Source organism: Oenanthe melanoleuca, chromosome 9 (genome assembly GCF_029582105.1).
Source record: "Oenanthe melanoleuca isolate GR-GAL-2019-014 chromosome 9, OMel1.0, whole genome shotgun sequence".
NCBI classification, from domain to species: domain Eukaryota; kingdom Metazoa; phylum Chordata; class Aves; order Passeriformes; family Muscicapidae; genus Oenanthe; species Oenanthe melanoleuca.
Window position 1 is genome coordinate 21,855,794 of NC_079343.1, and position 26,454 is coordinate 21,882,247.

The 26,454-nt window shown below is 63.8% G+C and overlaps 1 protein-coding gene across 6 annotated transcripts; it reads right to left on the reverse strand.

Annotated features, from left to right (window-relative positions):
- Positions 1 to 4,350: 4,350 nt before the first annotated feature.
- Positions 4,351 to 25,893, reverse strand: TNK2 (tyrosine kinase non receptor 2). 6 transcript variants are annotated; one of them, XM_056498270.1, is made up of 16 exons: positions 25,651 to 25,893; positions 15,192 to 15,369; positions 14,977 to 15,047; positions 13,553 to 13,765; positions 13,310 to 13,462; positions 12,859 to 13,136; positions 12,657 to 12,783; positions 12,420 to 12,566; positions 11,971 to 12,065; positions 9,053 to 9,247; positions 7,560 to 7,651; positions 7,025 to 7,069; positions 5,506 to 6,821; positions 4,971 to 5,066; positions 4,754 to 4,881; positions 4,351 to 4,647 (listed from the first exon to the last, which is right to left on the reverse strand). In XM_056498270.1, the coding sequence occupies exons 2-16, from the start codon at positions 15,352 to 15,354 to the stop codon at positions 4,641 to 4,643; spliced, it is 3,126 nt and encodes a 1,041-aa protein (XP_056354245.1). In that variant the 5' UTR covers positions 15,355 to 15,369; positions 25,651 to 25,893; the 3' UTR covers positions 4,351 to 4,640. The 6 variants fall into 6 exon arrangements, with proteins under 6 accessions (XP_056354245.1, XP_056354244.1, XP_056354241.1 ...); XM_056498269.1 differs by lacking the exon at positions 25,651 to 25,893 and adding an exon at positions 24,470 to 24,552; XM_056498266.1 differs by lacking the exon at positions 25,651 to 25,893 and adding an exon at positions 16,422 to 16,499.
- Between the last annotated feature and the right edge of the window lie 561 nt (positions 25,894 to 26,454).

Below are 26,454 nucleotides of genomic sequence, written 5' to 3' on the forward strand. Positions count from 1 at the left end.
TGCTCGTCCTGTGGTGCTGCCATCGGGCTGGGGGTCACCTGAGACCCCCATTGCTTGCAGTAGGGCAGTCAGGGACACTGGGGACATGGCTGTTGTCATCTCTTGGGGGATGTTGGATGGAGACACCTCCAGAGCCATCCCTACATTGGCTCTGCCTTCCAGGAGAGGGGGAACATCTGCTTGTGATGCCATGTGCACAGTGACTGCTCTGGGTCCCCCATAGGTATCTGATACAGCTCTGCCAGTGCCTGGTGCAGTGTTGGGTGATGGCATCTCTGTCCCTGGAGCTTCCACAATTCGGGGCCCAGCCCAGAGCACTGGGGTTAGCGCAGGTCTGGGTGTGACACCAGTTCCTGTGGTTGTTGAGCCCGCTGTGGGACCTGGCTGGCTGTGGCTGAGGTGTGCATCAGGCACAGGCAGGGTGGCTTCCGTGTCCCCTGGCATTGTGGTGGCACTGCTGGCTAGTGATGCTGATCCCGTCCCTGCTTCGCTAATTGGAGTGTTGCTAACAAAGGAGGATGGGTGGGCAGCTGGCACAGTCCCGATGCCAAACGCAGCGATGGAAGGTGGTGGTGCAGCAGCAGCAGCTTGAGGGGCCTTGTCTGGCTTTGCTCCACTGGTGCCCATGGCCATGCTGGGAGTGGCTGAAGGAGATGTGCCTGCAGCTGCCTCTGCTGTGGTAGTCCCAAGGCCTGTTGAGAGGGACTGAGGGAGCAGAGAGCCCATGGAGTGTGGAAAGGGCCTTGGAGAAGGACCATCAGGGTCACTGAGAGCTGCATGGGGGAACAGACTCGTGCTGAGCCCCCCTGGTGTGTCCTTGGTCTCCAGAATGGCAGTGCCTGCTGTGGCTTTGGTACTGGCCTCATTCCTGATGGATACCAGCTCAGCACTAGTGCTTCCCAGAGGTGGGATGCGCTCTCCAGCTACGACATCCATCCCTGCAGCCAGCATGCCCACAGCTCGTGTGGTGGCCTGGGGCTGGGTGACAGTGTTGTCTCCAGGCAGCCCATGTCCAGCAGTGCCCAGGGCTGTGCTGTGGCTGGGGGGAAGTGTCTCCTCTGTGCCCAGAACAGCATCATCAGGAAGCTGGGGCAAAAGGGCTGGAGGCAGTTGAGCAGGAGGCCCAGGAGGGTCCTGTGAGGCGTTGTGGTCACTGTTGGGTAAGGTACGTGTCCCTGGCTCTGTAGCCTTGCCGGTGCCCATGGTGGTAGAAGACAAGGTGACCTTTGCCAAGGACGCACTTGGGGGGTCTGCAGATGGCGGGGCTGCCATGCTGGCTCCCTCTGTGTTGGGGGGACTGGCTGTAGCTGCTGCCATCTTCATGGGGCTGGCCCTCTCCTGAGAGATGCTGGCAGCTGCAGCCAAAGGTGAAGTGGTCTCATCCAGCCCCAGTATGACCTCCTGGGACAGGAGCACGGCAGTATTATGTGGTTCAGCAAAGCTCCTGCTTATGCTGGAGGATGATGTTGCTGTGCTGTGCTCATCCTGGGGGAGCAATGGCTCTGTGATCCATGCTGTCACCGGCATCTGCTCCACGGTGACAGCATCCAGGGCAAGACCCTCTGTGTGCCCCTTTGGCTTGAAGGACAGAGGCTGCATGTGCCAGGTGGTGATGGGAGCTGGAGGGACGCTGATTGGGTGGCCGGCAGCACCTGGAGAGGAGACCCCAGCCCCTGACCCTGCCTGGGGGCTGCCCTGCATTGCTGGATCCCCAGGGAGGGCTGCCGGGCTGGGCGGCCCCTCCTGCTCACCAGTACTTCCAGCTGGGACCAGCCCTCCCGCTGTTGCCTGTGGCACCAGGATCCCTGCGGAACGAGACAAGGCAGCTCCAGCTGGATCAATCCCACCGCGGCGGCAGCAGGCAGGAACCTGCCCGCGGCCAGCTGCCTGCCGGCCTTACCTGAGCTCTGTGTGCCCGCGGGGGCGGCGCTCGGGCCGGAGGGCGAGGGGAGCGCTGCGGCTGCGGGCGGCTCCCGGCACTCGGGCAGCTCTGGGGGCAGCTCGGCGCTGCTGCTGCCGGCCACCTGGGAGATGCTGCCCGACTCGGATGGGTCCAAAATGGGCACAAGGAGCTGCCCCTTCATCTCCCCGGCTTGTGCAGAAGGTGAGTGAGGGCAGGATAGGGAAAAGCCAGCCCGGAGTCACCATCACCATCTCCCCCACCCCACCCCTCCTCCCTTCTGCGGGAGGACCAACACCAAGAACGGGACAGACACTGTCCCTCAGGGTGAGTCTCTCCATTTGATCCACAATTCCCGCCACCTTTCCCTGTTGGAATTGGGGACCATGGCAAAGGTTCGGCACCCGCGGACACAGACAAGGCAAACCCCGGCCGGGCACTGGGGCTCGACCTCGCAGCGCTGTAGCAGCCGGAGAGTTGTTCGCAGTCCATCACCCACATGGCATCAGCCCCCCGGTCATCCCGACAATAGTGCGAGGGACCCTGGCACTCACCTGGCAGCACCCAGAACCCCCACAGCACCCAGCTCCAGAGCGGCCACGGGCTCCGGCACCCCATAGTGCTTCTTGGGTGTCAGGGAGGAAGGCGACAGGGCTGCAGCTCTCACTCTCAAGGGAGCGCGCAGCGAGTGGCTCCACCGGTGAGCACTCCCCCAGGTGGGGGGGACAGGGACACCACGTGTCCTGCCTGGGGCACTGACGTCTCTGTGCCCTCGCAGCCCGAGCTGAGGCGGCAGCGTCCCGGTTCTGGGGACCCACTGATGCTGGGGGACACACCCATTTTGCCATGGGAAGCTTTAAGGTCCCTCTCAGGGTGACCCCACTGTTGACAGCCCATGGCTGGGGTCCCCAACGCCTAGGGAACAACCCGGAAGCTTCAAAGTCACTTGGCCTAAAGGCACTGGGACAGCAGGTGGGGACAGGGGTCCCAAACATCTCTGGGAGGGGTGGGTGAGTCCTGGGCTCTGCACCCCCATCCACCCTGCTGGTTGCTGTCAGGTCCCTCCACACTTGGCTGCGTGGCCGATAACCCCTGGCAGGGCTTGGCTCGTCACCAAGGAGGAAGAAGGAAGGAGCAGGCTGGTGCCTTGGGGTCCCACGTACTGACCCTGCCCTGTCCCCCCTTAGGCACTGCCGGTCCCAGGCGTTATCTGCACATCGCAGCACGCCCACACAAACCCGGATGGAGTGGGGGGGGGTTGCTCCCACACAGGTGGTGGTGCCAGGCACTGCCCCGGGTTGCAGATCACCTTCCACCAGGGACAGAGGCCGGCTGGACCCAGCTGCACAAACTGACCCACTGAGGCCACTGCAGCAAACATGTTTGCTTCTTCACGAGGTCTCACGCAGCTCCAGGATCACTTACGGAGAGGGAAGTCAGTCAGTGATGGTGTTGTGCTTTCCTCGCTTCACTGACAGCCCTGCCATGGTGGCTGCACCTCACACAGGAAAACAGAAGCACAGAGTCCCAAGCAGTGACACGCGACCATGCCCACAGCAGCACCAGCTCCCTGTCCCCACGCTCAGGGAGGGCCAGGGGACCAGAGCTGTGGGTGCACAGGATGTGTGCATCCATCTGCCACAGGGATGGATCCATAGTCATGCCAAGGCAGATGGCATGTCCCTTCCTCACTGTGTATGGCATGGTCTCTCTTCTGAAGCCACCAGCTCTGGAGCAGAGTATCCTGGAGGTACCACCACTATCAATGGACCTGGTGGATTTGGGCACCAAGATCCTCCTCCACCTCATCCCAGGATCCCTTCCTGATACTGCTATAGGGCAGCACTGCAGGAAACCCAGCTACGGGGCTCTGATACCCACTTGGAGGGGGGGAGTGAGCACTGACACCAGCTCTGGGACCCCACAGGAGCCACCCCTCCACTCCCGCACCTGCTCCTGGCTCGTCTGCGGTGGAGGCACCCGGTTGCACAACAGCCTCACGTGGGTGGGGGCGATGCCGATGCCGCCACTCCCGCCCGAGCATGAGTCAGGCGGCAGCCGGAGCCGCGGGGCACCGGGCAACGGGGGCCGGCTGCAGGGGGCTCCCCTGCAGGCAAGCACTGCCCACTCAGGGCAGGCAAAACCCTGCCCAGCCTTCAAGGGGTGGAACTGGGGTTGGGATATACTGTGACTAACTCCAGCAGCCCAGGATGGGGAAAACTTTGCACCCTAAAGCAGCCTGGGAGGACCCAGCAGGAATTTTCATAGGTGTACGTCACACAGCTTCCTGGGGATCCCCAGAGTCCGTGCATCCCCTCATGAGCTTCATCCCACAGCGGATCCCAAGGGTCACAGTCCCAGCTGCCTACAGGGAGGAACCAGCACCCATTGAGATGTGGCCTGTCACTGTGTGATAAACCTGGGAGACGGCCATAGGCACCCTCCACCTCTCCATAGAATATTTTTTTATATATACATTATATATATATATTAAAATTACATTTCTCTTTACAAAAACAATTCAACAAGGGGCCAGGGGATGGAGCCCATTGCCAAGGCCAGGGCACAAGCACCCTGGAAAGTCTGTGGCACTAGGTAGGGTCCCTTTTGGGGTGTCTCCACCCTCAAGTGGGGGCTCAGTCCAGAGTCCTGCAGCAGGTTGTGCGGGTGGAGGCAGCAGGACTGGCCCCGTGGCAAGATGCCTGCTCCGGATCCGACACCGCTCGCCCCATTCCCGCTGTCACCACCTGTAAGGAGAGGACAGGACATGAACTCAGGAGGGGTGATAGTGCCAGTCTGCCCAGGGCAGTGTGGCACAGAGAACAGCCCCCCCCAAACCACTGATGTCCCTACTTCTGGCGGGTGGCGCTGTAGGGATCGAGGAGGTGGGAGCTGGCCTGTGCCAGGTTCCAGTCGAACATCTCCAGCACCCGCTGGCACTCACCACGGGACTTCAGCCCCAGGCAGAAGAGCTGCTCCACCTGCAAGGGGACATGGCATGGCCAGAGGGTAGGCAGGGGTGCCACTGCTCTTGCTGGAGGCGGGACGAGGGAACAGGGGAGTGCTGTACCTTCAGGTACTGGATAGCCCGTTGGATGCTCCAGCCATGGTTCTGCAGGGCTGCCTGGCACTCCTCGGTGGTCACACCATGCACTGTGTCCTGCACCTGGGGGGGAGCTTGTGGTCACTCTGCTGCCACCCTTGGGCAGCAAGAAGCCTGTGACTGAAGCAGGGGACCACCGGGGCTGCCCCCATCCCTGGTTCTGTCTTCAGGGAGCACTATCAACCTGGAGCTGGGATCATTCTCATCCATGGGATCTTAAACCTCTCCTGGGCTTGGGTGGGCCACAATATCCCCAGCCTAGAGAGACAAGGGGACCACAGCAGCAGCCACTTCCTCTCCCCAGGGCCTTCAATTCCCATTTTGGCATTGCAGTGACATTTACGTCCCCCTGCACATCTGGGGCTTTCTTGTAGCCAATCCCCTTGGGTTGAACTTGCAGAAACTGAGGCACAGGGTGGGGAAAGCTCTTGCCCAAGTGAGCCCATGGCTACTCTTGCCTATGTGAGCCTACTCTTCATGGATGCTGGGGGATGACACTCACCAGCCGGATCTTGTCGGCAGGACGGCAAACATCTGGCCCATCGTAAACGATCTTCTGGAGGCTGCAGGAGGTTTTCACCAGGCACTTGGGCCCAAGGTTGCTGTTGTTGGAGGAAAAGTTGGCCTTGCAGTCTGGCAACGGCTGCTGCACCATAGGACGGACAGTGGCTGTGGTGACCTGGCGGGACGCTGGCACTTCCTCAGGGCTTTTAGCCTCCTTGAAAAACTTCTCATACTTGTCCAGGTAGGCAGGGCGCTCTGGCAGCAGGTAGTAGTGGGTACTGCTGACCTTCTGCCCATCCTTCACGATGGGCAGGATGCAGGGTCCCTTGGAGCAGTCCTTGCCCTGTGCCTGGATGACCTTGGGGGTGGCGTACTTAGGGTCGAGGGCGAAGCTCTGTGTGGTGGGCATGGGCTTCCCTGGTGAGGTGGAGAGGCAGGAGCAGAGGGCAGCACGTTGCTGTGGGGAGCCCACCTGCAGAGCCATGGGGCTGGGTGTCCGGGAAGTGGGCTGGGAGAGTGGGTCCCGTGGGGGGATCTGGGGTGGCCGGTCCTCCTCACCCCCCGAAGCTGGGGAAAGGTCCCCTGACCAGCGCCCAGGCTCATTACGGCGAAGGGGCCGGGGCGGGATTGGGACACGGGGAGGGATCTGGGGCTTGTCGTCAGCTGCTGCAGCTGGTCCCAGAGGGACATTGAGCCTCTTCATGCACTCCTGCTGCAGCTCCTCGAAGAGCTCGGTAGTCTGTGTCATGCTGGGCTGTTTGGTCTCCTTGGGGGGCAGGAAGAGGTTATCCTCCAGTGCTGGTCCTCGCTCACCCTCATCCACAAAGCCATAGTTGGTCTTGCCCCGCCGGCTCGGGGGGCTGGTGATAGAGCAGACCTCAATATCGTCCTCATCCTGTGCCACATCATCATAGGCAGGCGGTGGGGGCAATGGCCGGGCATCCCAGTCCACCACCGGTGTGGGGTGGAGAGGCCGAGGTAGAGCCCGTGTGGGGCTCTGTGGTGGGGTCTTGTCCAGCAAAGAGAAGGCCTCCATGGCCAGCTTGGCTAATGACGGGGCTGTCAGCTCCCCCACTGGAGAGGGGCTACCCTGGGGCACTTCCTCCCCAAAGTCAATGAGGGTCACCTCGCTGCTTGCCGGTCCCTCGCTTGCCAGCCGCCCAGGCTGCCGCTCGCCCACCTTGGTGCCTGGTACTCGTGCTGATGGCTTGGCCGGCCGCAGACCCTTCCCTGTGCCTGGCTTCTTCAGGCACAGCTTCCGGAGACCCCCTGGCAGGCCCTCCTCCTCCTCACTAACTGGGTCGTAGCAAGGTTCTAGAAGGGGACAAAGAGGGATGGTGAGGGTCCCAGCACCCATCCCTAGGCTGCTAGAAGGGGCATCTGCATCTCCAAGCCCCCAAACCACCCCATAGTTTCAGCCCTCTTTGGTCCCAAGGCATACCAGCCCCAGGCCACGCAGGTAAGAGAAAAGAAAGAGGGTGTGAAGAAGGGAGAGCAGCACACAAAGCCCAACTTACTGGTGAGCAGGACTGTAGGCTGAGGTGGGCGTGGAGGAGGCTGCCCTGCAGAAGAGAGAACCCAAGAGAAGGGAAAGCATAGGGTGAACACAGAAGCGGCAGCCAGAGTGCTTGTTAATGAGGTGCATGCTTTGTTGTGCCCCCCTTCACTGGTGGGGCATGGGGAGGGTGCTGGTGGGAAGCACCCCCAAGGAAAACCTACGTTTATGGGGATTGGGGCATACGCACAGCATCCGAGTTCCCTCCCATGGCAGCTCTGCTGAGATCCCCCGCACTGGGGAGCCCAGCTGTGGGAGGCCGGGAGGGGACAAGGGACTCGGACGAAGGGCAGCAGGGCAGAGTCCAGCCAGGCAGAGCCACCAGCTGGCCACGCTGCCAGCAGTGACCTATGGCCAGGTGACAACACATCCCATCACCCCAGCTCCCCCCGCTCTGCAAGAAGCAAGTGCCAGCAGAGAGACAGAAAGGAGAGGGTCCAGCCCATCACCCCAGCAGCAGGGACAAGGATGGGGGCTTTAGGAGAAAAGCCACTCACTTTTAGCCCTCCCTGGAAGCTGTGTAGGTCTGGCAGCACTCGGGTCCACACCTAAAATATCAGGAGGGTCCATGGGATTTCCCAGGTACAGCCTGTAAGGAGAAAGAAGAGTGCCTGGGAGTCAGCAGGGGCCACGTGGGACCCCTCGCTTCCCAGGCTTGTGCGTTGGGACACTCCACAGCTCCTCCAGCACACAACCATGCCTGGTAAGTGCTGGGGCAACACACCCCAGAGGCTTCCAGTGTTACAGCACAGAGCCTGGTGCCATCCCAATATCATCGCACCCATCTCCGGCTCTGTGTGCATCTGTGGCTGCCTGAGCTGTGCCAGGGGCACTGCAAGCAGGGCACTGTGTCCAGGGTGCAGCGTGTGGTGCCCAGCACAGCCCTCCAGCCCCAGGGCGATGCTGTGCCCAGGGCAGGATGCCCCGGCACCGCGTGCCGGTGGGTGCCGGGAGGTGCGGGCGAGCCGTCGCAAGCCGGGGAGCCGGCGGGAGCCGGCGCAGCCCCAAGGCCTGGGTGTGTGCCGAGCTCGGTGCGTTCTCGGCAGCCCGGGCAGCACGTACCCAGCGCTGTGCCCACGCAGTGGGGCGCGGGGAGACCTGCCGGGGCACGAGCCAGATCCGCGCGCGCGGCGCCTCAGCTCAACCCTCCGAGTGCCGCCGGCACAGCCCGCGACACAGGGTGCTGTGGAGGGGTCAGGTGGGACTGAGGGCACCGGCAGAGCTGCCCCACGCCTGGGATAGCGAACAGTCAGGATCTCAATCCCAGGGGATGGACTGAGCCTAGTGCAGGAGCTGGCCCTACCCACGAGGAATTTTCCAGTTTTTGAAATTCTATCCTGTCCCCTACCACATTGACCTCCCACATCCCTCCAGCCTAGTGCTAGGAGAAACCCCCACATGCTCCCTGCCAAGGCGCTCCTGCTCACAGTTACACAACCAATCCCACCTGGCAGAGAGTATGTGAGATACTGGAACACAAGCACCCAGCCCCCCTTCCCCCAAACACAGTCCAGCCAGGTGTCTTCTGATAGAGCAGGGTGGAGAAAAAAATCATTTTGGTGGATTTTTTTCATGTTTTGATTCTCAAAGAGATTCATGCTGTTAGAAGCGTGGGGACAGGCTGCAAGCCGCGCACGTTTAGCAGCCCTGAGACACCCCAAAAGTGTTTTGGGGTAATGTGGCCACCTCTGGGGTGGCGCTTACTGATGTCTCCCTGCCCCAGGACAACCAAAAAGGTCTCCTCCCAGGACAGCCACAAGCACAGCAGCCCCCCATGTCCCCAGGCCCATTAGTAGGAAGATGCAAGGAAGTTAGTCCAGCTGCAGGGACCCTACCCAGAGCCACCATTCCCAATAAAGCAGGGGCAGGAAGAGATGCTTCACAGGGAGAGAGGGGCAGTAGCCAAGCCGCGTTTTGCTCCCAAGCCCAGTGGGCAGCGGGGAAGGGAGGGAGCAGGCAGAGGATGCAGAGAAGATAAAAAGTTTCTTACTCATCAATTTTATCGGGAAACCCCCAGCAGTGCTGCGGGTTGGTGTCTCCATGGCCTGTGTGGATGAAGCTGTTTTTAAGCGGCTGGCTGATGTCGTGGGCTGACAGCCCTGCCACCGAGGTCACCGTGTTTCGGGGAAATTGGCCCACTTTTAGGGTCCGTTTATTCTGACCCCGCCACCAGTAATTCTCGGCCCTAAGGAATAAAAAGGACCTTGTTACTGATGAGGGGATGGGAGGTTAACACACGCCTGTCCCAGTGATGGGGAGGAGGCAAAGTGACTTGTCCAAGTGCTCGAAGGCAGTCGGTGACACAGCCGGAAGGGACCCTGGTGCCCAGGATCCCAATCCTACACTAGCAGTACACTTTGGCTTCCACCCCACATGGTCCCTACACCTGGTGGTGCTGGGAATGCTAGTGGGGAACAAAGCTCCATGATTGTGTCCCAGAAGATATGCCCCTTCCTCCTCCTTGCTGCCTCAAGTGACACACAAGCCTTGTGGAGATACCTGCACCAAGCTCTTTGTCACCAATCCCTCTGTGCCCAGCATCCATTAAAGGATGGCACAGGGAATATGCTTGGTGTCTGATGGGGGGCCCAGTGGGGGACAGTCATCTGTGGAGTCTTCCTCGCTCCCTTCCTACATTATCAGTGAGCCCTGTGCAGGCTCGTGTGGGAAGGGGGAGATTGGCAGAAAGACAGATGATGGGCTTAGGTTGTCAGTCTTCCAGGAGCCACCTGAGTGGCCCAGGCCACCCTGAGGTACTGGTCCCCAGTGTGTCCCCGAGGAGCTGCCCAGGATACAGCCACTTCTGGGGGGGATGAGGTGGTCATCTAGCCCAGAGGGACTGATGGAGGAAAAGGGATGGGGCAGGGCAAGACATCCCAAGTGGGGTACCCCACCCAGCACCGTGCCAAATAAATGGCGGGGGGGGCTCTGAACCTAAGCTACCCCCCTGCCTGTCAGGGCCCTCTACTCCCCATGGGCAGGGTGTGCTGTGGGCAGGGGGCAGTGGCAGTGTGGCTGCCAGCCTGGCGAGGCTGGCACGGGCCCCGGAGTTTCCTGGAGTCACCTGTGAGTCACCCCCGGCCACCAGCTCAGCCCTTTTCCTGTTTACCCTCCCGCTGCCGCCAGCCAGCCGCCTTACTCAGCGTCGGGACCCCTCGGCAGAGCCCCGGCAGAGCCCAGCCGGTACCGGGCATCCTCCCCCACCCGCGGCAGCCTGGGGGACGCGGGGGAACAGCTCCCTCCTCGGGACATCCCCTCCACTCGCCCTCCCCGTGCCCCTCACCGCCACATCCCGACGAAGGGATGCTGCAGCCCGGCCATCCCTCCGCTCTCCCTGCTCCCAGCCTCGGTCGCACCGAACCCGAGCTCGGACCTCGGCACAAACCCGCTCCGGTGCTGCCCCGGCTCCTCTCCCCGCGACAGCCCCCTCCCACGAGCGGCTGGGTCCCCGGGGGGCTTTCAGGGAGGTCCCTGCCCCTGCCCACACACACGTACGCACACCCGGCGCCCGCCGAACGACAGGCAGGGGCTTGAAAAGGGGTGGGGGGTGTTTACGGTGCCCCGGGCGGCCTCGGCAGGGCCGGATGCGGCCCCCGGCAGGAGGCCCCCCCTCCCCTCCGCCAGCTCTGCCCGGGCATCCCCACAAGCAGGCGGCTGCTGCCGGGGAAACCGAGGCAAGGGGAGGGGGCTCCCCTCCAGGAGTACCGGCAGTCGGTAAGGCTTCTGCCACCCCCCCGGCTGCTGAACCCACCGCGTGTGCCCTGAGTCCGCACCCCCAAAACCTACCCACCGGGGGTCACCAAGGACCGGCGTCCCTCGGGGAAACTGAGGCAGGGGAAGCTGCGCCCCGGCTCTACTCCACTCCCGGCAATTCCCGACCGACGGGCAGGGACCAGCCCCTCTTCCCGCTACATCCTTCCCTCCGGGCTCACCTGGAGCTGGTGGGGCGGGGGGCGCGGACCCGCAGCGCGGCCGCGATGCGGCGGCACGGGCGATGTAGGCGCTCTGGCGCGGCCGCACCGCCCTCCGCCGCTCCTTCCCTCCCTCCCTCCGCCGACGCTGCTTCCCCTCCCCTCCCCTCCCTGCAATTAAACCGCCAGACCCTGGGCAAGAGTCATCCCCGCGGCGGCGGACCGGGAGCAGGCGGTCCCTGCAGACACACAAACCCGGCCTGATTCACCCCGGGCTGTGACTAACCGCGGGAGCCGGCCAGGGGCGGGGGACAGGGAGGGACGGGGACAGAGCCCTCCTCCTCCTCTTCCTCCCCTCGGGGGTGGAAGGCCGGCTCTAGTGCGAGCACACCGAGCTCCTTTGGGAGGTCTCCACTCTCCCCCAGCTGGAAGGTGACAGACACATCCTGGGATAGGGATGCAGGGACAAAAAGGCCGCCTACTCCAGTCGCAGTCCCTGGGGCAGTGGAGGGGGTGGCTGTGCCCTGGCGTGGTCAGTAGTAACCAAGCAGCCACAGCACAGCGGGTTCTGCCAGTATGGCACCAAGTCCCACGGTGCCTCTCCCAGCCCGATGACAGCAGCACGTCTCCAGGTGCTGGCGGCATGTCCCCACCACTATCAGCAGGGAGCGGCCCTGGGGCGTGCAGTTTCCCGGGGCAAACCCACGGGCACAGTGGGTGAGTCAGCAGGGATGGTGCCGGCAGGGCTGTGGGCAGTGTGGGCAGGGCTGTGGCCCCACACCAGGGTGGCCCGATGATGCTGTGCTGCCCACAAACATACCAGCTCTGCCCGCCCGCAGGGTACACGGCCAGGTGTGCTGGGGGCAGAGCCACCCCTTCCCCTCCCTGCTTCCCACAGCTCTGCCAGTGCCCACAGTCTCCCCATTCCCTATCCCAATGCAGACTGGCAGGCAGTCCATCCCCCCTCTACAATGCCTGCCACCCTCCCATGCAGTACCTGCCCTCAATGACCGTGATGATGTCGTTCATCTGGATGTGCAGCTTGTCCGGCTCCTCAAAGTCCTGCAGCGCTCTCATGTCGGTGGGCTGAGCCTGGGGGAGAGGTGGGTGAGGATAGGGGATGCAGCCCCCCATATCCATCCTCTTTTGAGGCCAGGCCAGCCCCAAGGACGGCAGAGAGGCTCCAAAAATGGACAAGAGACAGCATCACCACGAGTTGCTCCTCAGCTGTCACATCCCTGGGGTGTGTGATGATGGCAAGGCAGCAACCAGGTGCTTCCTGCTGTGACCATGTCACCACCCTCTGCCTCCCAGCCTGCAAGGCTGCCTGGCCTGAGCTCCCCCACCTCACCTCCCACCTCGGCAACATTCTTAGCTCTATCCATGCTTGAGGAGAGCTAGCAGGACAGGGTGCTGGGGCTCCTGTTCCCCTCCCCGCTCACCCACCTCCACCAAGAAGTCTCGCAAGGCCACGAAGGTGGGCCGGTCCTCGGGCTTGTGTGCCCAGCACTGCAGCATGACATTGTAGATGTCCTGGGGACAGTCCTCGGGCCGCGGTAGCCGCTCGCCCTCTTTGTCTATCTTGTGCAGGATCTGTTGGACAGGGTGTGCTGTCAGGGTGTCCCAAATCCCCTTCAAACCAGCAGGGTGAGGCAAGGGGGCAGGTCCCTACTGTATACCTACCTGGCTGCCATTGAGGCCAATCCAAGGCTCCTGACCATAGGTGAACATCTCCCAGAGGGTCACTCCGAACATCCAGGTGTCACTGGCATGGGAGAAGGTGCGTGTCTTCAGGCTCTCAGGAGCACACCTACGGGGGGAAGGACATGAGCATCAGAAGGCCATGGGTGCTACACCTCCAGGTCTCCCCCTCCCCAAGGCTCACCAGGCAAAGGGGACTTTGCGATGCTCCTGCATCACATAGTGATCATCATTTTTGGGCAGTGCCCGCATCAGTCCGAAGTCCCCAATCTTGACGAGCTCATTGGAGGCCAGCAGGATGTTGCGGGCAGCCAGGTCGCGGTGGATGAAGCGCTTGGACTCCAGGTAAGCCATGCCCTTGGCCACTTGGATGGCATACTGGCACAGGGTGGAGATGAGGAAATGGCCCTGGTTCTTGCGCAGGCGGTCCAGGAGGGAGCCCAGTGGGGCCAGCTCTGTCACCTGGGCCATGGGATGAGGACAGCAAGCAGGTCAGTCCAGTTTCCAGCCTTATGCCCCTCTGGGGATGCCAGCAGAGGACTTGGAGCCAGCCTGGCTTTGCTCATGCCATCATAGGGGACCCCCACAAGGGAGTATCATTGGGGTGCGCCCCAGCCTCATCCCCTCACACTCACCATCTTCATGGGGTGGGAGAGCACCACGCCATACAGGCGGATGAGGTTCCTGTGGTCCAGGGAGTGCATGGCATTCACCTCCCGGATGAAGTCGTCCAGTGCCTCTGGCTGGCTCAGCACATCTGTCTTGAGGCACTTCACTGCCACATTCAGCTACGGTCAAAGCAGGGATGAGCTCCAAAGTGTGTTCCCCTGAGCGTGGTCCCACTGCCTGGCTCCCCACCCCCCAGAACAGCCCCTCACCGTCTTGCCAGCAGGTGTGCACCACTCGCCGCGGCGCACGACCCCGAAGGAGCCGTCCCCCAGCTTCTCAAAGATGGAGAGGTCCCGCTCCCGCACCAGGCAGGTGAGGGAGTGCTGGCCCCCAGCTTCGGGGGGGGGTGGTGTGGGAGGCTTGCGGAAGGTGCTCTGGGGCTGGGGTGCCAGCTCTGACTCTGGGCGCTTCCCACTGAACACCTGTGGGACATGGAGGAAGGTGAAACATGGGCATGGAAAGACCCCAAGCCCTTGGGTCTGAAAGTGAGAAGTGCTGGCACAACCCCTCGCCTTGGTTGTACATACTAGAACATAGTGATGACCCCTAACTAACCCCTAACCCAGAGAAGGCTGGTTGTGGGAAAAGGCTCCATCCATCCTGCTGCCAGCATACTGAGCTGTGATTCCTGTGGTGGGAAGAGGTTGTTCCTCTTACAGCAGCTCTGCAGCAGTTCCCCAGCAGCCACAGCAAACCAGGCCAGTAGCCAGAGGGCCCTGGGCATGCCTTGGCCAGGCTGAGGCCACACAATGTGCCTGGGCACAAAGCCAAGGGAAACCTCCAGCTTGGGCTGAGTGTAGTGACACATCCCTGCAGCGACGTGGGCTTTGCAATGCAGGCTGGCTACCACCACTCAGAAGGGATGGGCTCTCCTGCCATCTCTCTCAGCTGGGATAGATGATGTGCCCCATGGGACAGGGTCCATCCCAGTCTCAATGCAGGGTGTGCAAGGGCTGGGCCCAGCATGTGTCTGGGTGGGAGGTGGCACTTCTGCTATTTGTTCTTTAATAGAAGTAGCCTTCTATTAAAAGCCCATCCTCATCATGTCCCAGCACAGACAAGACATGCAGGGGAGAGGCCATGGCCCAGTGCCCAGCTGGCAAACTGGGCTCTGCCAAACTCTGCTCTTCTGGGGTGCCAGAGGTGCCAGCAGTACCAGCTTTGGATGGGATGGTATCAGGGCATATATGAGCATCCCAAGGTTTCCTGTCACAGAGTGTCCCAGCCTGCAGGTACAAGGCTTTGCCCCTTCACTGTGAGGCAGCAGGGTGGGCAGTGACCTGGGCACCACTACTGCCCACAGAGCTGTCCAGAGCAAGGCCCTCTGGTTCACTCACTTCAAACAAGTTTCCTGACAAAGAGGCAAATAACATGAGGGGAATGAATTTTCCAAGTGCTAGGGTAACAGGGCTGTCCTTTGCTGGGAAGTGACCCAGGAGCCTGAGGGGGACTGGGGCATACACTGGCAGAGTCACACGACAGTGGGGCCTGGATGGCAGGCGCTTCTGCCCATTTCCCTGTCAGCCTCCAGGGATGTGGGGGAGCCAGGCACTCTGAAAGGGTACAGGGAGGGGTCCAGCTCTTCCTGTCTGCCTCAGTTTCTCTGCCACACCTGTCCCTCTCCCATCCCTACCTTGCTCATCCAGGATTTCCGCTTGCACATGGCTTTCCTCCGCTTCACTGCCTCCCACAGCCGCCGCTGGCCTGCAGGACACAGGGACACAGTGACTGTCACAAGCCAGTCAGGGTAGGGGTCCCCTCCAGCCCCACATGCTCCTATGAGCTTCCCAAAAGATGCTGCACATCCAGCCAGGAGTAAGGGGAGAGGTTTTGGGGGGATGTACACACCGGGGCGTCCCATGCCAATCTTCTCCAGATCCTCATTTTTGACGTACTCAAAGTGGGAGAGGCGTGTGACGTTGAGCTCGTCTCGGATGCGCAGGAAGTACTGCTGCAGCTGCAGCTCGGTGAGCAGCTCCAGCAGCCAGTCCGTGCCCTCCTCCGCCTGCATGCTACAGCTCAGCCTCTGCTGGGACACAGTATCGGGTTGGGGCAACCCTGCTCCACTCCCCTCTGCCCTGTCCCCACTGGGGAGTCACCCACAGGAGTTCAGAACCAAGGCTGGGGTGCTGCTGTGAGGGATACTAGGGGAGTCATCTGCAGAGCCTGTCACCACCTCTCTGAGGGAGAGGCACCCCAATCAGCATGACCCCCAGAGATAGGAAGGGACCCCCAGTCTGCCCTGTCCTGCCCACAGAAACACCAGCTCATCCCTCCATTCCAGCACAGGCTATCTCCTGGTCAGGGGTTCCGAGGACACAGGAGGAGGAGGTAGAAGTTCAGGAGAGGTGTGTCTGCCCAATTCCCTCTGCTCAGCTGGAAGGGCTGAGCAGGGAGGTGACAGCTGTCCCCAGCAGGGACAGCCACCTTGGGTCCCTGGCATGCCCACGCCTTTGGCTCAGTTGTAGTACAGACTGACACTGAGTCTCATCTGCCATGGGTAGTGGCACCTCACTGGGCAAACACAGCAAGGGGGCAGACAGGAACATCTGGGCCTCTGGAGGGTCCTGTTGCTCCAGTGCTGAGGTACAGGACACCCCAATACTGCTGGCATCAGCCCCCAGCCATGCCAGGACACAGAGAAGGGCTGGAGCCTCATGCTCCCCCCACACTCCCCATCCCTGCCATTTGTCCCGGCTCTCCCCCACTTCAACCACCACCTTTCTGGAGGTGACATGGCTCTGCCTCCTCCTGCTGAGAGTGGATGGGAGGCTGGGACCCGCCATCTCGGCTCTACAGCGCAGCAGCCCCCTCCATCCTCTCCTCTTCCCTGGGAGACGATATGGCCCCTGGCGTCTTCACCCGCTGCGCTCGGCTGCCTCGGCCGAGTCACCGCAATTACAGTCCTCGGCACTGGGCTAAAAATACGGCGGGCGCGGCGAGCAGCTGGGCACGGGGGCGCACGGGGGCATGCAGGGCCACACGGGGCGAAGGGAGCTGCGGCTCCCCTGCCCGCAGGCGACGGGGACAGGGTGACGGCCAGCGAAGGGTCTGCCCGGGGCGAGGGTCGGCACTTACTCGGTACAGGCGGAAGCGGGTGAGGAAGGGGAAGGATCGATGCAAAGCCTGGAAGCGTCGCATCCTGCCTGGCTGCCAGCCCCTGGCACCGTTGATGTCCCTTCCCCGGTGCCGGCGTCCCACGGCGGAGCCCGCTCACCGCAGCCGGGGCACCCGCAGTCCCTTCATTCGCGCTACAGAGATGTCCCCTGGGCTCGACCGCCCCACAGACCCCCCTGGAGCGGGCAGGGGGTTCGGGCTGTCCGTCGGCCGGACGCGGGCTGTGGCTCTGCCCCTCCTTCCATCCGGCTCTCGATCCTCTGGCCGGCCGGCCCTCCCCTTCCCCAACGCAACGGGGCCGGGGCGGGGGGTGGCGGCAGGCAGGGCTGGGGGTCACTCCCCTGGCCGGAGCTGCTTCCCGGGGACCCCTCGCTGGCAGCGGGGCTCGGTGCCGGCCGCCTGCCCGCAGCGCTGCCCAGGAGGGTTATTTTCAGCCGGGCTGGGACGCGCGCCCAAGGGGCCGGGCTCCCATCAATGTCCCGCTTTCTCCCTTGTTCGGCGGTCGGCAGCAGCTGGGAGCCCGGACCCCCGCTCCCATTGCCATGGAAACTCTCCCCGGCCTTGGGAAACGCTCCCAGGCCTCAGTTTCCCCCCCAGGAAGCAGGGAGGGAGGGAGGCAGAAGAGACATCCGGCTCTCTGCTCCCCAACCGAGGCCACAGGCATGATGCCAGGGCGATGGGCACTGCGGGGGGAGTTTCTGGCTCGGCGAACATATCCGCTGCCCAGCTGCCAGACCCCACGGGGCTCTGCCGTGGGGCACCACCAGCACCCTGGCGCTCGCTCCCCTTCCCTGGTGGGACTGGCACGCAACCCCGGCAGCGCTGTCCGCCCGCGGGCTCCCCAGGGAGAACAGCTGGCCACGCCGGCAGCCACAGCGTGAGAGAGGAAAGACCCACAGCAACCCCTGGCCACAGCCCCCGCCTGCCTGGCCCCCCAAACCGTGGCCATTGCTGTGCCATGGGGGCAGCTAAGAGGGACATCCACAGGAGGAGTCTCTGCTGGGGTTTCCACTGCTGCTGGGATCCCAGCTGGCACTCGGCAGCAGAAGCGCGGGCCACAACGAGCCCATTGACTGGGGACAACTGGGCACAGTGCCCTCGGCACCAACCTCTGCCACGCGCCAGCTTCCCCCGTCCCAGCTCAGGGGACACCAGGGGTGGGGGGTGCCCTGCCTTGACAGAGCATCACCCTCATCATGCAGAAATGGCACCCGCTGGGACTGGAACCCAGTGCACTGCCTCCTGCACCCCCAAATCCCAGGTGAGGCTGCCCAGTTCAGTGCTCTCATTGGGAGTACAGGTTTCCAAAACGGAATCGGGAACCCAGCTTTGCACATCGTGCTAGGGGAGGTTCTGTGCCTCAGTTTCCCTCTCCGCGATAGATCCACACGCACCAGGGAGTGATCCTGCAAGCTCGACTGTGAGCTGGACAAGGAGCCCTGCCAGTCCTCCCATCTTGAGGCGGGGAAGTCACAAATCCTTTAGACCCGCCGCACAGGCGCTGCTCGGCCCTGGGCGCGCTGCACGCCCCTGCCATGCACACCCATCCCTGCAGCGCCGGGGATGCACCCTACGTGCACCCAGGCTCATGCACGGTGCGCGGTGAGGACGCTCACGTGCACCCCGGGACCACACAGGAGCAATCCCCCCGCGCCTCCCGCCACCTGCACAACCGCAGCCGCCCCCCACGCGCGTCCCCTCCGCGCCCCCCGCGGGTACTGCCGCCCTGCCCGGCCGCACGTGCGCAAACACCGCGGCACCGCCGCCGGCTCCGTCCCGCTCCTGCTCCCGCCTCCGCCCGACGCGCACCTGGAGCCGCCTGCCTGCCCCCTGCGCGCCCACGGGTGCCCACCCCCGCCGTGCCATGCTCGTCGTCTCCGCGCTTGCCTGGCAGCGCGCACACCCGTCCGAGCTGGCACGTGTAGGGGGTCAGCCCTGCCACCTTTCCCCGTTCCCTCCCCCCCGTTATAACTATCCCTAATGGCACCACAATACCTGTCCCACACCTCGAGCCCCCTGCACCTACACGTTTCCCACATCCATGCAAAGCCTGGCATCCCCCAGAGGTACCCCCACCGTCGGGTTGCGGCACTGCAGCTGGGGGACGGTATCCTGTGCTGGGCACCGTGCCCCCCCTCCACGAGCTATGCCAGGCTTGGCTGAGCCTCGTTGCCTCACACCATTCCCCCATGCCTGTTCCCCCAGCAAGAAGCAGCAGGCAGCCCCCCTCCCGTGGGTCAGGATGGGAGCACAGCCGAGCGAGGGGAGGGCGTCATGCTGCCCGGGATGCTGTGGGGTACAGCACATTCCAGAGGGGAGGTGCCATGCAGGGACCCCCTGTGCTCCATGTCAGCTGCCAACCCATGCCCATCCTGGGGCCATCAAGCTCAGCCGGCTGTCCCCCGCTGCTCCCCTCTACCGCTTCCCTCGCACTGACCCGCCGGCACGGCATGCCCGGGGCGGTGTCCTGCCGGGGGGGTGGCGTGGGCCGCCTGCTGCCCAGCCGCAGGGCCCGCTGCCCGGTGCTGTCCGAGAAGCTGTGGGGCAGGGGGCCGTGCACCTCCTCCTCCTCCTCGGCGCTGCTTAAGCGCTGGTAGTCGCATCTCTCGCCCATGGCTGAGGCGGCGGCTGCGGCGCAGCGGCGAGCGGGGGGCTCTGCGGAGACGCCCGCGTCTGCCTGGGGGCGGCGAGGGCTGGAGCCGGGTTTGGGATCACATGGCAGAAAGTTGCTGCAGTTCCGGAAAACAGCGAGAGGGTGAAGGTGACCGCGACAGCAATGGTGGGGGTTGGGGGGGGGAGGATGGATGGAGGGATGCAGACGAAAAGGGAAAAGAGAAGGGGGGCAGCCTCTTGAGCGCTTGTCCTCACCCCAATCCCAGCCTGGCACCACTGTCTTCCTCCCGGCGCGGCAGCCCAGCCGCCCACCTTCTGTCCCTGCTCCGGCTCCTGACTGGAGAGGTGGTGGCATCGCCGCCAGCGCCGCGCTCGCAGCCCCCTTCTCCCCGCGCTCCGGCACGGTGCACCAGGCAGCCAGGCGGAGGAGGAGGAGAGGGGACCATCGTCAAGCAGCCGGGGCTCTATGGCAGGCAGGATGGGCAGAGAGGCACCTGCAGAGGGATGGGGGGCTCTGGCGCTGGCAGTATCCCCAGCATCCCTCCCGCTTCCCTGCGCAGCAGAGGGGGATGGGATGCACCGGGAAGATGGCTGCTCCGCAGCGACCGGCAGCGCTGGCGCAAACACGGCACGGCTGGGACAGCAGCCAGGCCCCGGGGGTACCGCTGGGATGGGGGTCCGAAGGCCACGCCAGGATCAATCCTCTCCCCCCACCCCCTCGGAGGGGGCTGGGGGTCTCCTAGACCTGTGCTACGCGCTGCTGCAGCTGGCACAGCCCCCAGCAGGAAGCCAGCCCCCTGGATGGGGAACCCCCACACCAGCACATCGGGACTGGCCTGTACCCCAACGCCGCCTAGCCACAGTCCCTCTCCCGTTCTCCGGACCAGAGCTGCAAGCACGTTGAAATTGGATGTGTGTGGGGGGGAGGGCTGTAGCCCCCTCAAAGACCCCTGTCACCTGCCTGTTCTTTGGGGCACAGCAGAGTCCCCAGGGACCAATTTGCTCCTTATGCCAATGTCACAGGGCATGATGCTCCATTCTGACCCCCACGACCCATCACTGTTTCCCCCCACGGAGCCCTGAACACCTGATGTAGCCAAAGCAGTGACACCAGGCTGTCAACGTGCCAAGGCAGGGGGCAAGAGCTGTCCTGCCCCCCTTTACCCTCTCGCTGCTCCAGAGAAACTACTCCCCCCGCAATCCCGGTGGGCATCTCCCTGGCTGAGGGGCCGGGCGGGGACAGCCAGCCTCTCGGCGACTCCTCCTGCCATACCACGGAGGTGAGCTCAGCCGTGAGCCGAGGCGGGCCGAGCCTGCGGCGGGGGAGCAGCGAGCCGCCCCCGCGCACGGCCCGGCGGCGTCACCGCGCTGGCACGCCACGGGACGGTGACTGATGCACGTGCTATGCCACCTTCCCTCCGGAACCAGCCGCCCTGTGCTACCCCAAAACCCTCACCGGCCTGCCCAGTGAAGGCGATGCTGTGGGGATGCTGTCCCCACAGCCCTAGGCATGGATTTGGGTCACACAACCACATGTCGGGTCCTCCTGGCCTGCCCAGGCTTAATTGATACCAAAATGATTAGGTAGCCTACAAGGGGACAAATGGCATCGTGCCCTGCCAGCCTTGACTCACCCGCCTGCAATTCCCACCCTGCGGGGGGTCTCACCACAATGACAACCACTGGATGGGGTGCACTGTCTTCTACCCTCCAGGATGTGACAGTCACACTGAACACAAGGTGTCCCTCCCCTCTGTGGGGTGCTCCCCAGCCCTCTGGGACACCACACTTGGCCCCACATCCCTGGGACCAGTGCCACAGCATCCCCCACGCCCACCACCCCACACAGAGGGACCCAGAAATTGGTGGGTCCCCAAAACAAGCTTCTAGAGGGGGATAGGATCCCCTACTCACCTCCATCACATCACCCTGCTCACTGTCACAGCCCGCCCGCCACCTTCCTGCCACCTTCCTGGCAGCTGTGTCGCCTGGAAGTGATCTCACTGACTGCGGCGGCAGCACAGCAGCCGCACCGTCACCCCAGGCTGGCTTGTTCAGCCCTGGCAAGGCCCCGAGGGCGGCCCCAAATTGTGGTGACACACTCCCCAGCCCGGCTGCCACGGCGCAGGTGTGCAGACACGCACATATCCACGTGTACAAACACACCCTCTCCCACCAGAGGCAGGGCTGCTGCCTGCATCCTGCCCACCCGTGGGATGCTGCTGCCACCCAGCATCCAGGGACCGTCCCCAGCCCCTCGCTGGGCTGCGCCACCCCACGTACCCCCATACCAGTGGGTGTTTTACCTCCCTCGGTGCTGGCACCTGATGCTGCTTGGTTGGCTGGATGGAGCAAGCAGGACGTCTCAGGGGGCCAGCACGGAGGGCTGGTGACCCCCGTGGCAGGGGTGGCCGGGGAGGCCGAGGTGCCAGGTTCCTCCTTGCTGCCACCTCTGGGCTCCCAGAGCCTGGCTCCATGGCCTGATCCTGTCCCCTAGCACAGAGCATCCCCGGCTCTGAGCCCCTGCCTGCAGCAGTGGCTGTGTGGGAAGGAAAGACACAGACGTGGGGGGGCCCCACCATCCCAGCACAGCCTCAATCCCCTCCCTAAGCCTCTTTCCTCTGCTAAATCCGCTCTGCAGGTCGAGCTGGGGCGGGCTTAGCTTGTCTTGCACCTTCCAGCTCGCCAGCATGGGCAGCAATTGCTGACCCCATAACTGATCCCCACCTTAGCCCCAAGCTCTCCCACCAAGGCAGGGTCACAATGCAGTGTTTTGGGAGACAAACATGCAAAGCAACAGTCCCTGGCACCCTCACTGCTGGGGATGTGGAGAGGACAGCAGGCTTAGCATCACTAAGCCCTGGCATCACTGCCACAGTAGGGACCCTGTCACCCTGCCCTGATGCAAGGCTGGTTTGTGCCTGCTGGTGCCCTACAGTGATCTCACCTGGGCCACAGGGACAGCACTGTGGGGGTCCCTTAGCAGTGCCAGCCCCAGTGCTGCAGAGAACTGGGCAGTGTGTCAGGGCGCAAAACGTCAGGGTTCAGGTAACCCCAGTCGCAGGGTCCCCCTGGGGTGAAGTGGGAGAGCTCAGAATGGGCATTCCTGCCTGGCACCCCTGTCTGTCCACCCCAGACTTCCTGGGGGTTAAGGTATGGAAGTCTCTCTGTATCCAGAGTCATGACTCGCCCTGCCAAGGCAGTTGGAAGAGCTTTTGTGGACTCAAGCCCAGGTGAGCTTTGTCCTCAGTCCTGCCAGGGAAGGGGGGCACTAGGACACACCCTGAGCCCTGGGTCCAACTGGACCGTCCACCCTGGAGGTGCTGCCAGCAGTACCCCCATCTCCACCCTAGTACAGGATGTGTCCTTGGGCCAGGCTGCAACTGGCACAAAATGAGTTTGCCAGGTCACCACATCCACACAGCAGCATCTCCTCTTTGGGCTGGGAGCAGGTGAGTTGGGACTCCTAGAGCTGGAAGGGGGGGGATGAAGGCTCAATCCCGACAGCTCCTCAACACCAGAGCAGCACAGCATCCTGGCCAGACCATTCAGTATTTGACAGTCATCAGCACTAACTGACAGCACCCTACAGGCTGGAGCTCGAACAGTGACCCTCCCCCAGGGCTGCTCAGCAAAGGGATGGAACAAGACTTTCTCCTAAGTCTTCCTGTCCTGGCAGGGGCTGTGTATGACACAGAGCCTCCTCCTGCCCCCCCAAAACCATGCCCCCCAGGATGCTTTGCCCCTGACAACTACCATCCCTAATGGACATTGAAGTCAAAACCCAGGTGGCTCCAGGGCCAGGATGGGACCTCTCAAGGGGGAAACTGAGGCACGGCATCAAGTCTAGCCTGCAATTGGTTAGGACAGGGCTCAGCTACAAGCTCATAGTAGTTCATGGTGCTGTGGGGGCTCCTTCTCTGCTTATGAGAGCCCCTCTTGCCCAGGGGAGGCTGAGTCACAGTGGGACAGCAGGCTGGCAGCTGCCCGGGGAGGAGGAAGGCATCACCAGCCCCCCCAGCCATACCCACTACACCCCACCCTGCACTAACAAATACTTGGCTAACGAGACTCCGGTAGCTCCAGGGGCTGGTAACAGGTTGCACAGCCTGCACAGCCCCCACCCTGCACCCCCAGGCCTCGGCGCGCCCGACGGGGGATGCGGAAGCTGCTCCTACCCCGCACTCCCTGCGGGGACCAGCGGGCTCGGGGCTGGCAGAGAGAGCAGGGCTGCAGCTGAGGATGGGGGCGCAGACCCGGGGTCTGTCCTGGACCCTCTCCCTAAGGAGGTGCCTGGTAGCACAGACCTGCTCAAACATACCCCACGAGGCAGGTCCTGCTTTTAGGAGACTTTGCAAAGCCCAGAGCCCAAAAAAACTTTGTTCGAAGCTTTGCCCTGAGCCAGCTCAATGAACGGCTGAATAAGAGTGGGGAATGCACAACCTCCAGAGCCCACAGCACCCGGCAAGAGGGACGCTTTTGCAGGGTGTTGAGCCGGTGCTGGAGCCCAGCAGCACCGGGACACCCCGGTGCTCCCGCTGCACCAAGCGGCCCCAGGGAGGTGAGGGTGTGGGGAAGTGCCAGCGCCAGGCTCTGCCCCAGCCTGTCCTGCCCAGACAGCCCAGCCCCAGCACTGCCGCCAGAGACACTGTCCCCGCCTGGGCTCCTCTGGCCACCTCCAAACCTCCTCCCCACCTGCTGCTTCAGAGTGGGCAAGGGGGGGGATCATGCTGGGAGAAGCTGAGCAGGATTTGCCGGTGGGATCCTTGTCTGGACTGTCAGCACCACCTTACCAAGTTTAACTTAAAATTTTTATTAAAGAAACAGTAAAACCAACAAAGACCAAAAGTACCCAACAGTCTCGGGCTGTTCAGAGAAAAGTTGCCACAACACGGCTGGACACAGCCAAGGTGCTGCATGCCGGACCGGTGGTCAGAGGCTCCCAGCACCTCACTGCTGCTCGGGGCTTCGGCCGCAGCACAACACCCCGAGGCGCGGGGCCCGCCCCGGAGGACAAGGATCCTCTGTTCAGTGCCACAGCTCCCACGAGCTCAGGGAAGAGGAAGAGCAAAGCTGCCTTTTCTCCAGGAAAAAAAAAAAAAACCTTCCCCCAGCTTCCGCTGTGGTTTAGGAGAGTTCAAGGGCACCAGGCACCCACTCACACCGGACCCTGCTGCCTGGCAGCTGGAGCAGGAGGTCGGGCACGCTGCCGGCCGGGACTGAGCAGTCCCGCAGTGCCTGGGCACGAGGGCAGCACCGCAGCTCCAGTACTGCGGGGCACGGTGCCAGCACACCGGCACACTCACATGTCAACCGGGCAGCAGCACAGTGCCCAGCCCTGAACCCCCCTGCCCCTCGCAGCACCCCCAACCCGGGGGTCGCGCCTCGTTCCTTACCTGAGCGCTCACTGCCACTGCCACCGCATCGTGCGCCGGGTCTGCAGCGTCACCGGAGGGCGAGGACGGGCACGGCGGCACTCCAGACAGCCAGCATGCCGGGCGGGACGAGCCCGCACACCTGCCGGGGCGGGGTGCGACGATCGACGGCGGGGCCGTCCGGGACGCGGCTGGGATCACGGCCGGGGCAGCGGGCACCGGGCACGGGCCGCGGCCTCACACCCGCGCGGACCGCCTGCGGCTCGGGCGCTGCGCCGGGGTCTGCGGGCCGGGGTTGCCGCCGGGGTGCTCCTGCTCCCCCGGGTAGAGCTCGCCCTCCTCCTGCACTCCGCCGCGGGCCTCTCCCTCCTCCTGCCGGCCCCGCCGCACCCACCAGCGGGCGCGGGCCGGGGGGCTGGCCGCGTCCCGCCGGCCCCCGCCGCGCTCCTGCTGCGCCCGCCGGGCCAGGCCCTGCTCCTGCCGGACCCTGGGGCCGTGCTCCTGAACGCCGCGCACCGCGCCCCGCGCCCGCCGCGCCCCGGGGCTGCCGCCCGCCGCCGCCTCCTCAGCGCCCCGCGCCCGCCGCCGAGCCCGCGCCGCCCCTCGCTCCCGGGGCCGCCGCGGCTCCGCGCCCGGCTTGGGGCTGCCGAGGGCGGGGACGGGCCCGGGCCGCTCGCCCCACTCCTGCAGGCTCGTGCGCTCGCCCAGCGGCACCCAGTGCCACCGGCCCGGCCCCCCGCCGCCTCTCGGCTCCCCGCCGCCCGCCACCAGCTCCTGGCCGCGGGGCAGCGCCCCCAGCCCCGCCTCCTGCACGCCGCGAGTGAAGCCCCCCTGCTCCTGCACCCCCGGGGCCACCCCGCCGCCCTCCGGCACCGCCGGGCTCAGCCCCCCGCCCTCCGGCACCCCCGGCGCCCCGCTCGCCCCCTGCCCCCGGATGGTGCACGCGGTGCGGGCCCCGCCCCGGCCCCGCACGCTGGGGAAGCCCCCCCGCGCCGCGCCCGGAGCTCCGGCTCCACCGCCCCTTCCTCCCCTCCTGCCCTCCGCCTCCTCCCGCCGCCGCCGGCAGCCCGGACGGCCCCCGACCCGCCCCCGGCCCCGCTCTTAAAGGAGCCGCCCCGCCGCTTTACGTAACGGCGGGGAGAGGACGGACAGACGGACAGATGGATGAGCACGGGGATGGACGCGCGGACAGACAGACTCACCGCGGAGCAGCGCCAGGCCCGGGACCGATCCGCCGCACCGGGGACGCGGGCTGGCCTGCGCTGCCAAAATCCCCGCTCCCAGGTGGGTTGGAAGGGGCTGCTCCCCGTTCCCCCCGCCCGGCCGCAGCAGGGCCCCGCAGCCCCGGCCCGGCCTCTCGGGACACTTCGCACAGCTACCACAGGGACAGAGCCCTGCCAGGCGCGGGCAGGAGCTGCGGGAAACGACGTCCTTCCAACAAGTAAATCATCCCCGCGGGAAGAGGAGGGACCAGAGCTATGCCGGGACAGCCCATAAAGTGCGAGCTGGGATCCTGGAGAAGCTGCCACTCATCCAAATAGTGTGACTTCTCGGGATGTGGTGTTTGAAAAGCAGAAGGTGAGACCGGCATGAGGGAAAGGGGAGGACAGCAGAGAGAAACGGAACTTATTGAAATGGAGAGCCCCAAACCCGTATAGTCTCACCTGAGCAGCCAGGTCCTGCCCTCCCAGAGCTCCAAGCAGTATCAACATCTGTATCTGTACCTTGGTCCACAGGACCTCCAGGATGCTGAGGGGCAGGGACAAGGCAGGAGCAAGTGCTGGCTTCCTGGGACACAGCCACCCACAGGCCTGTCCAGCCACCTTCTCAGCAGCAGAGATCTGCAAGGCCACAGCCAGGGGGAAACCTGACACTTCATCCCTCTCCCATCATTCACCCATATATTGCAGGCTTTGGGGGAGGTCTGGGGGCTTGCATACATTTGTGCTCCTCCACCTCATTACCAGTCCTTAGTGTAGTTGGCTGTGGTAAGACAGGACTCAGCT

Coding starts and splice junctions, on each gene's coding strand:
- TNK2 (XM_056498266.1), bottom strand. CDS start 16,484: ATGCGACGCTTCCAGGCTTTGCATCGATCCTTCCCCTTCCTCACCCGC. Junction 15,048..15,191: donor GATTGGCATGGGACGCCCCG/GTGTGTACATCC, acceptor TGTGTCCTGCAG/GCCAGCGGCGGCTGTGGGAG. Junction 6,822..7,024: donor GCCTACAGTCCTGCTCACCA/GTAAGTTGGGCT, acceptor GTCCCCTTCTAG/AACCTTGCTACGACCCAGTT.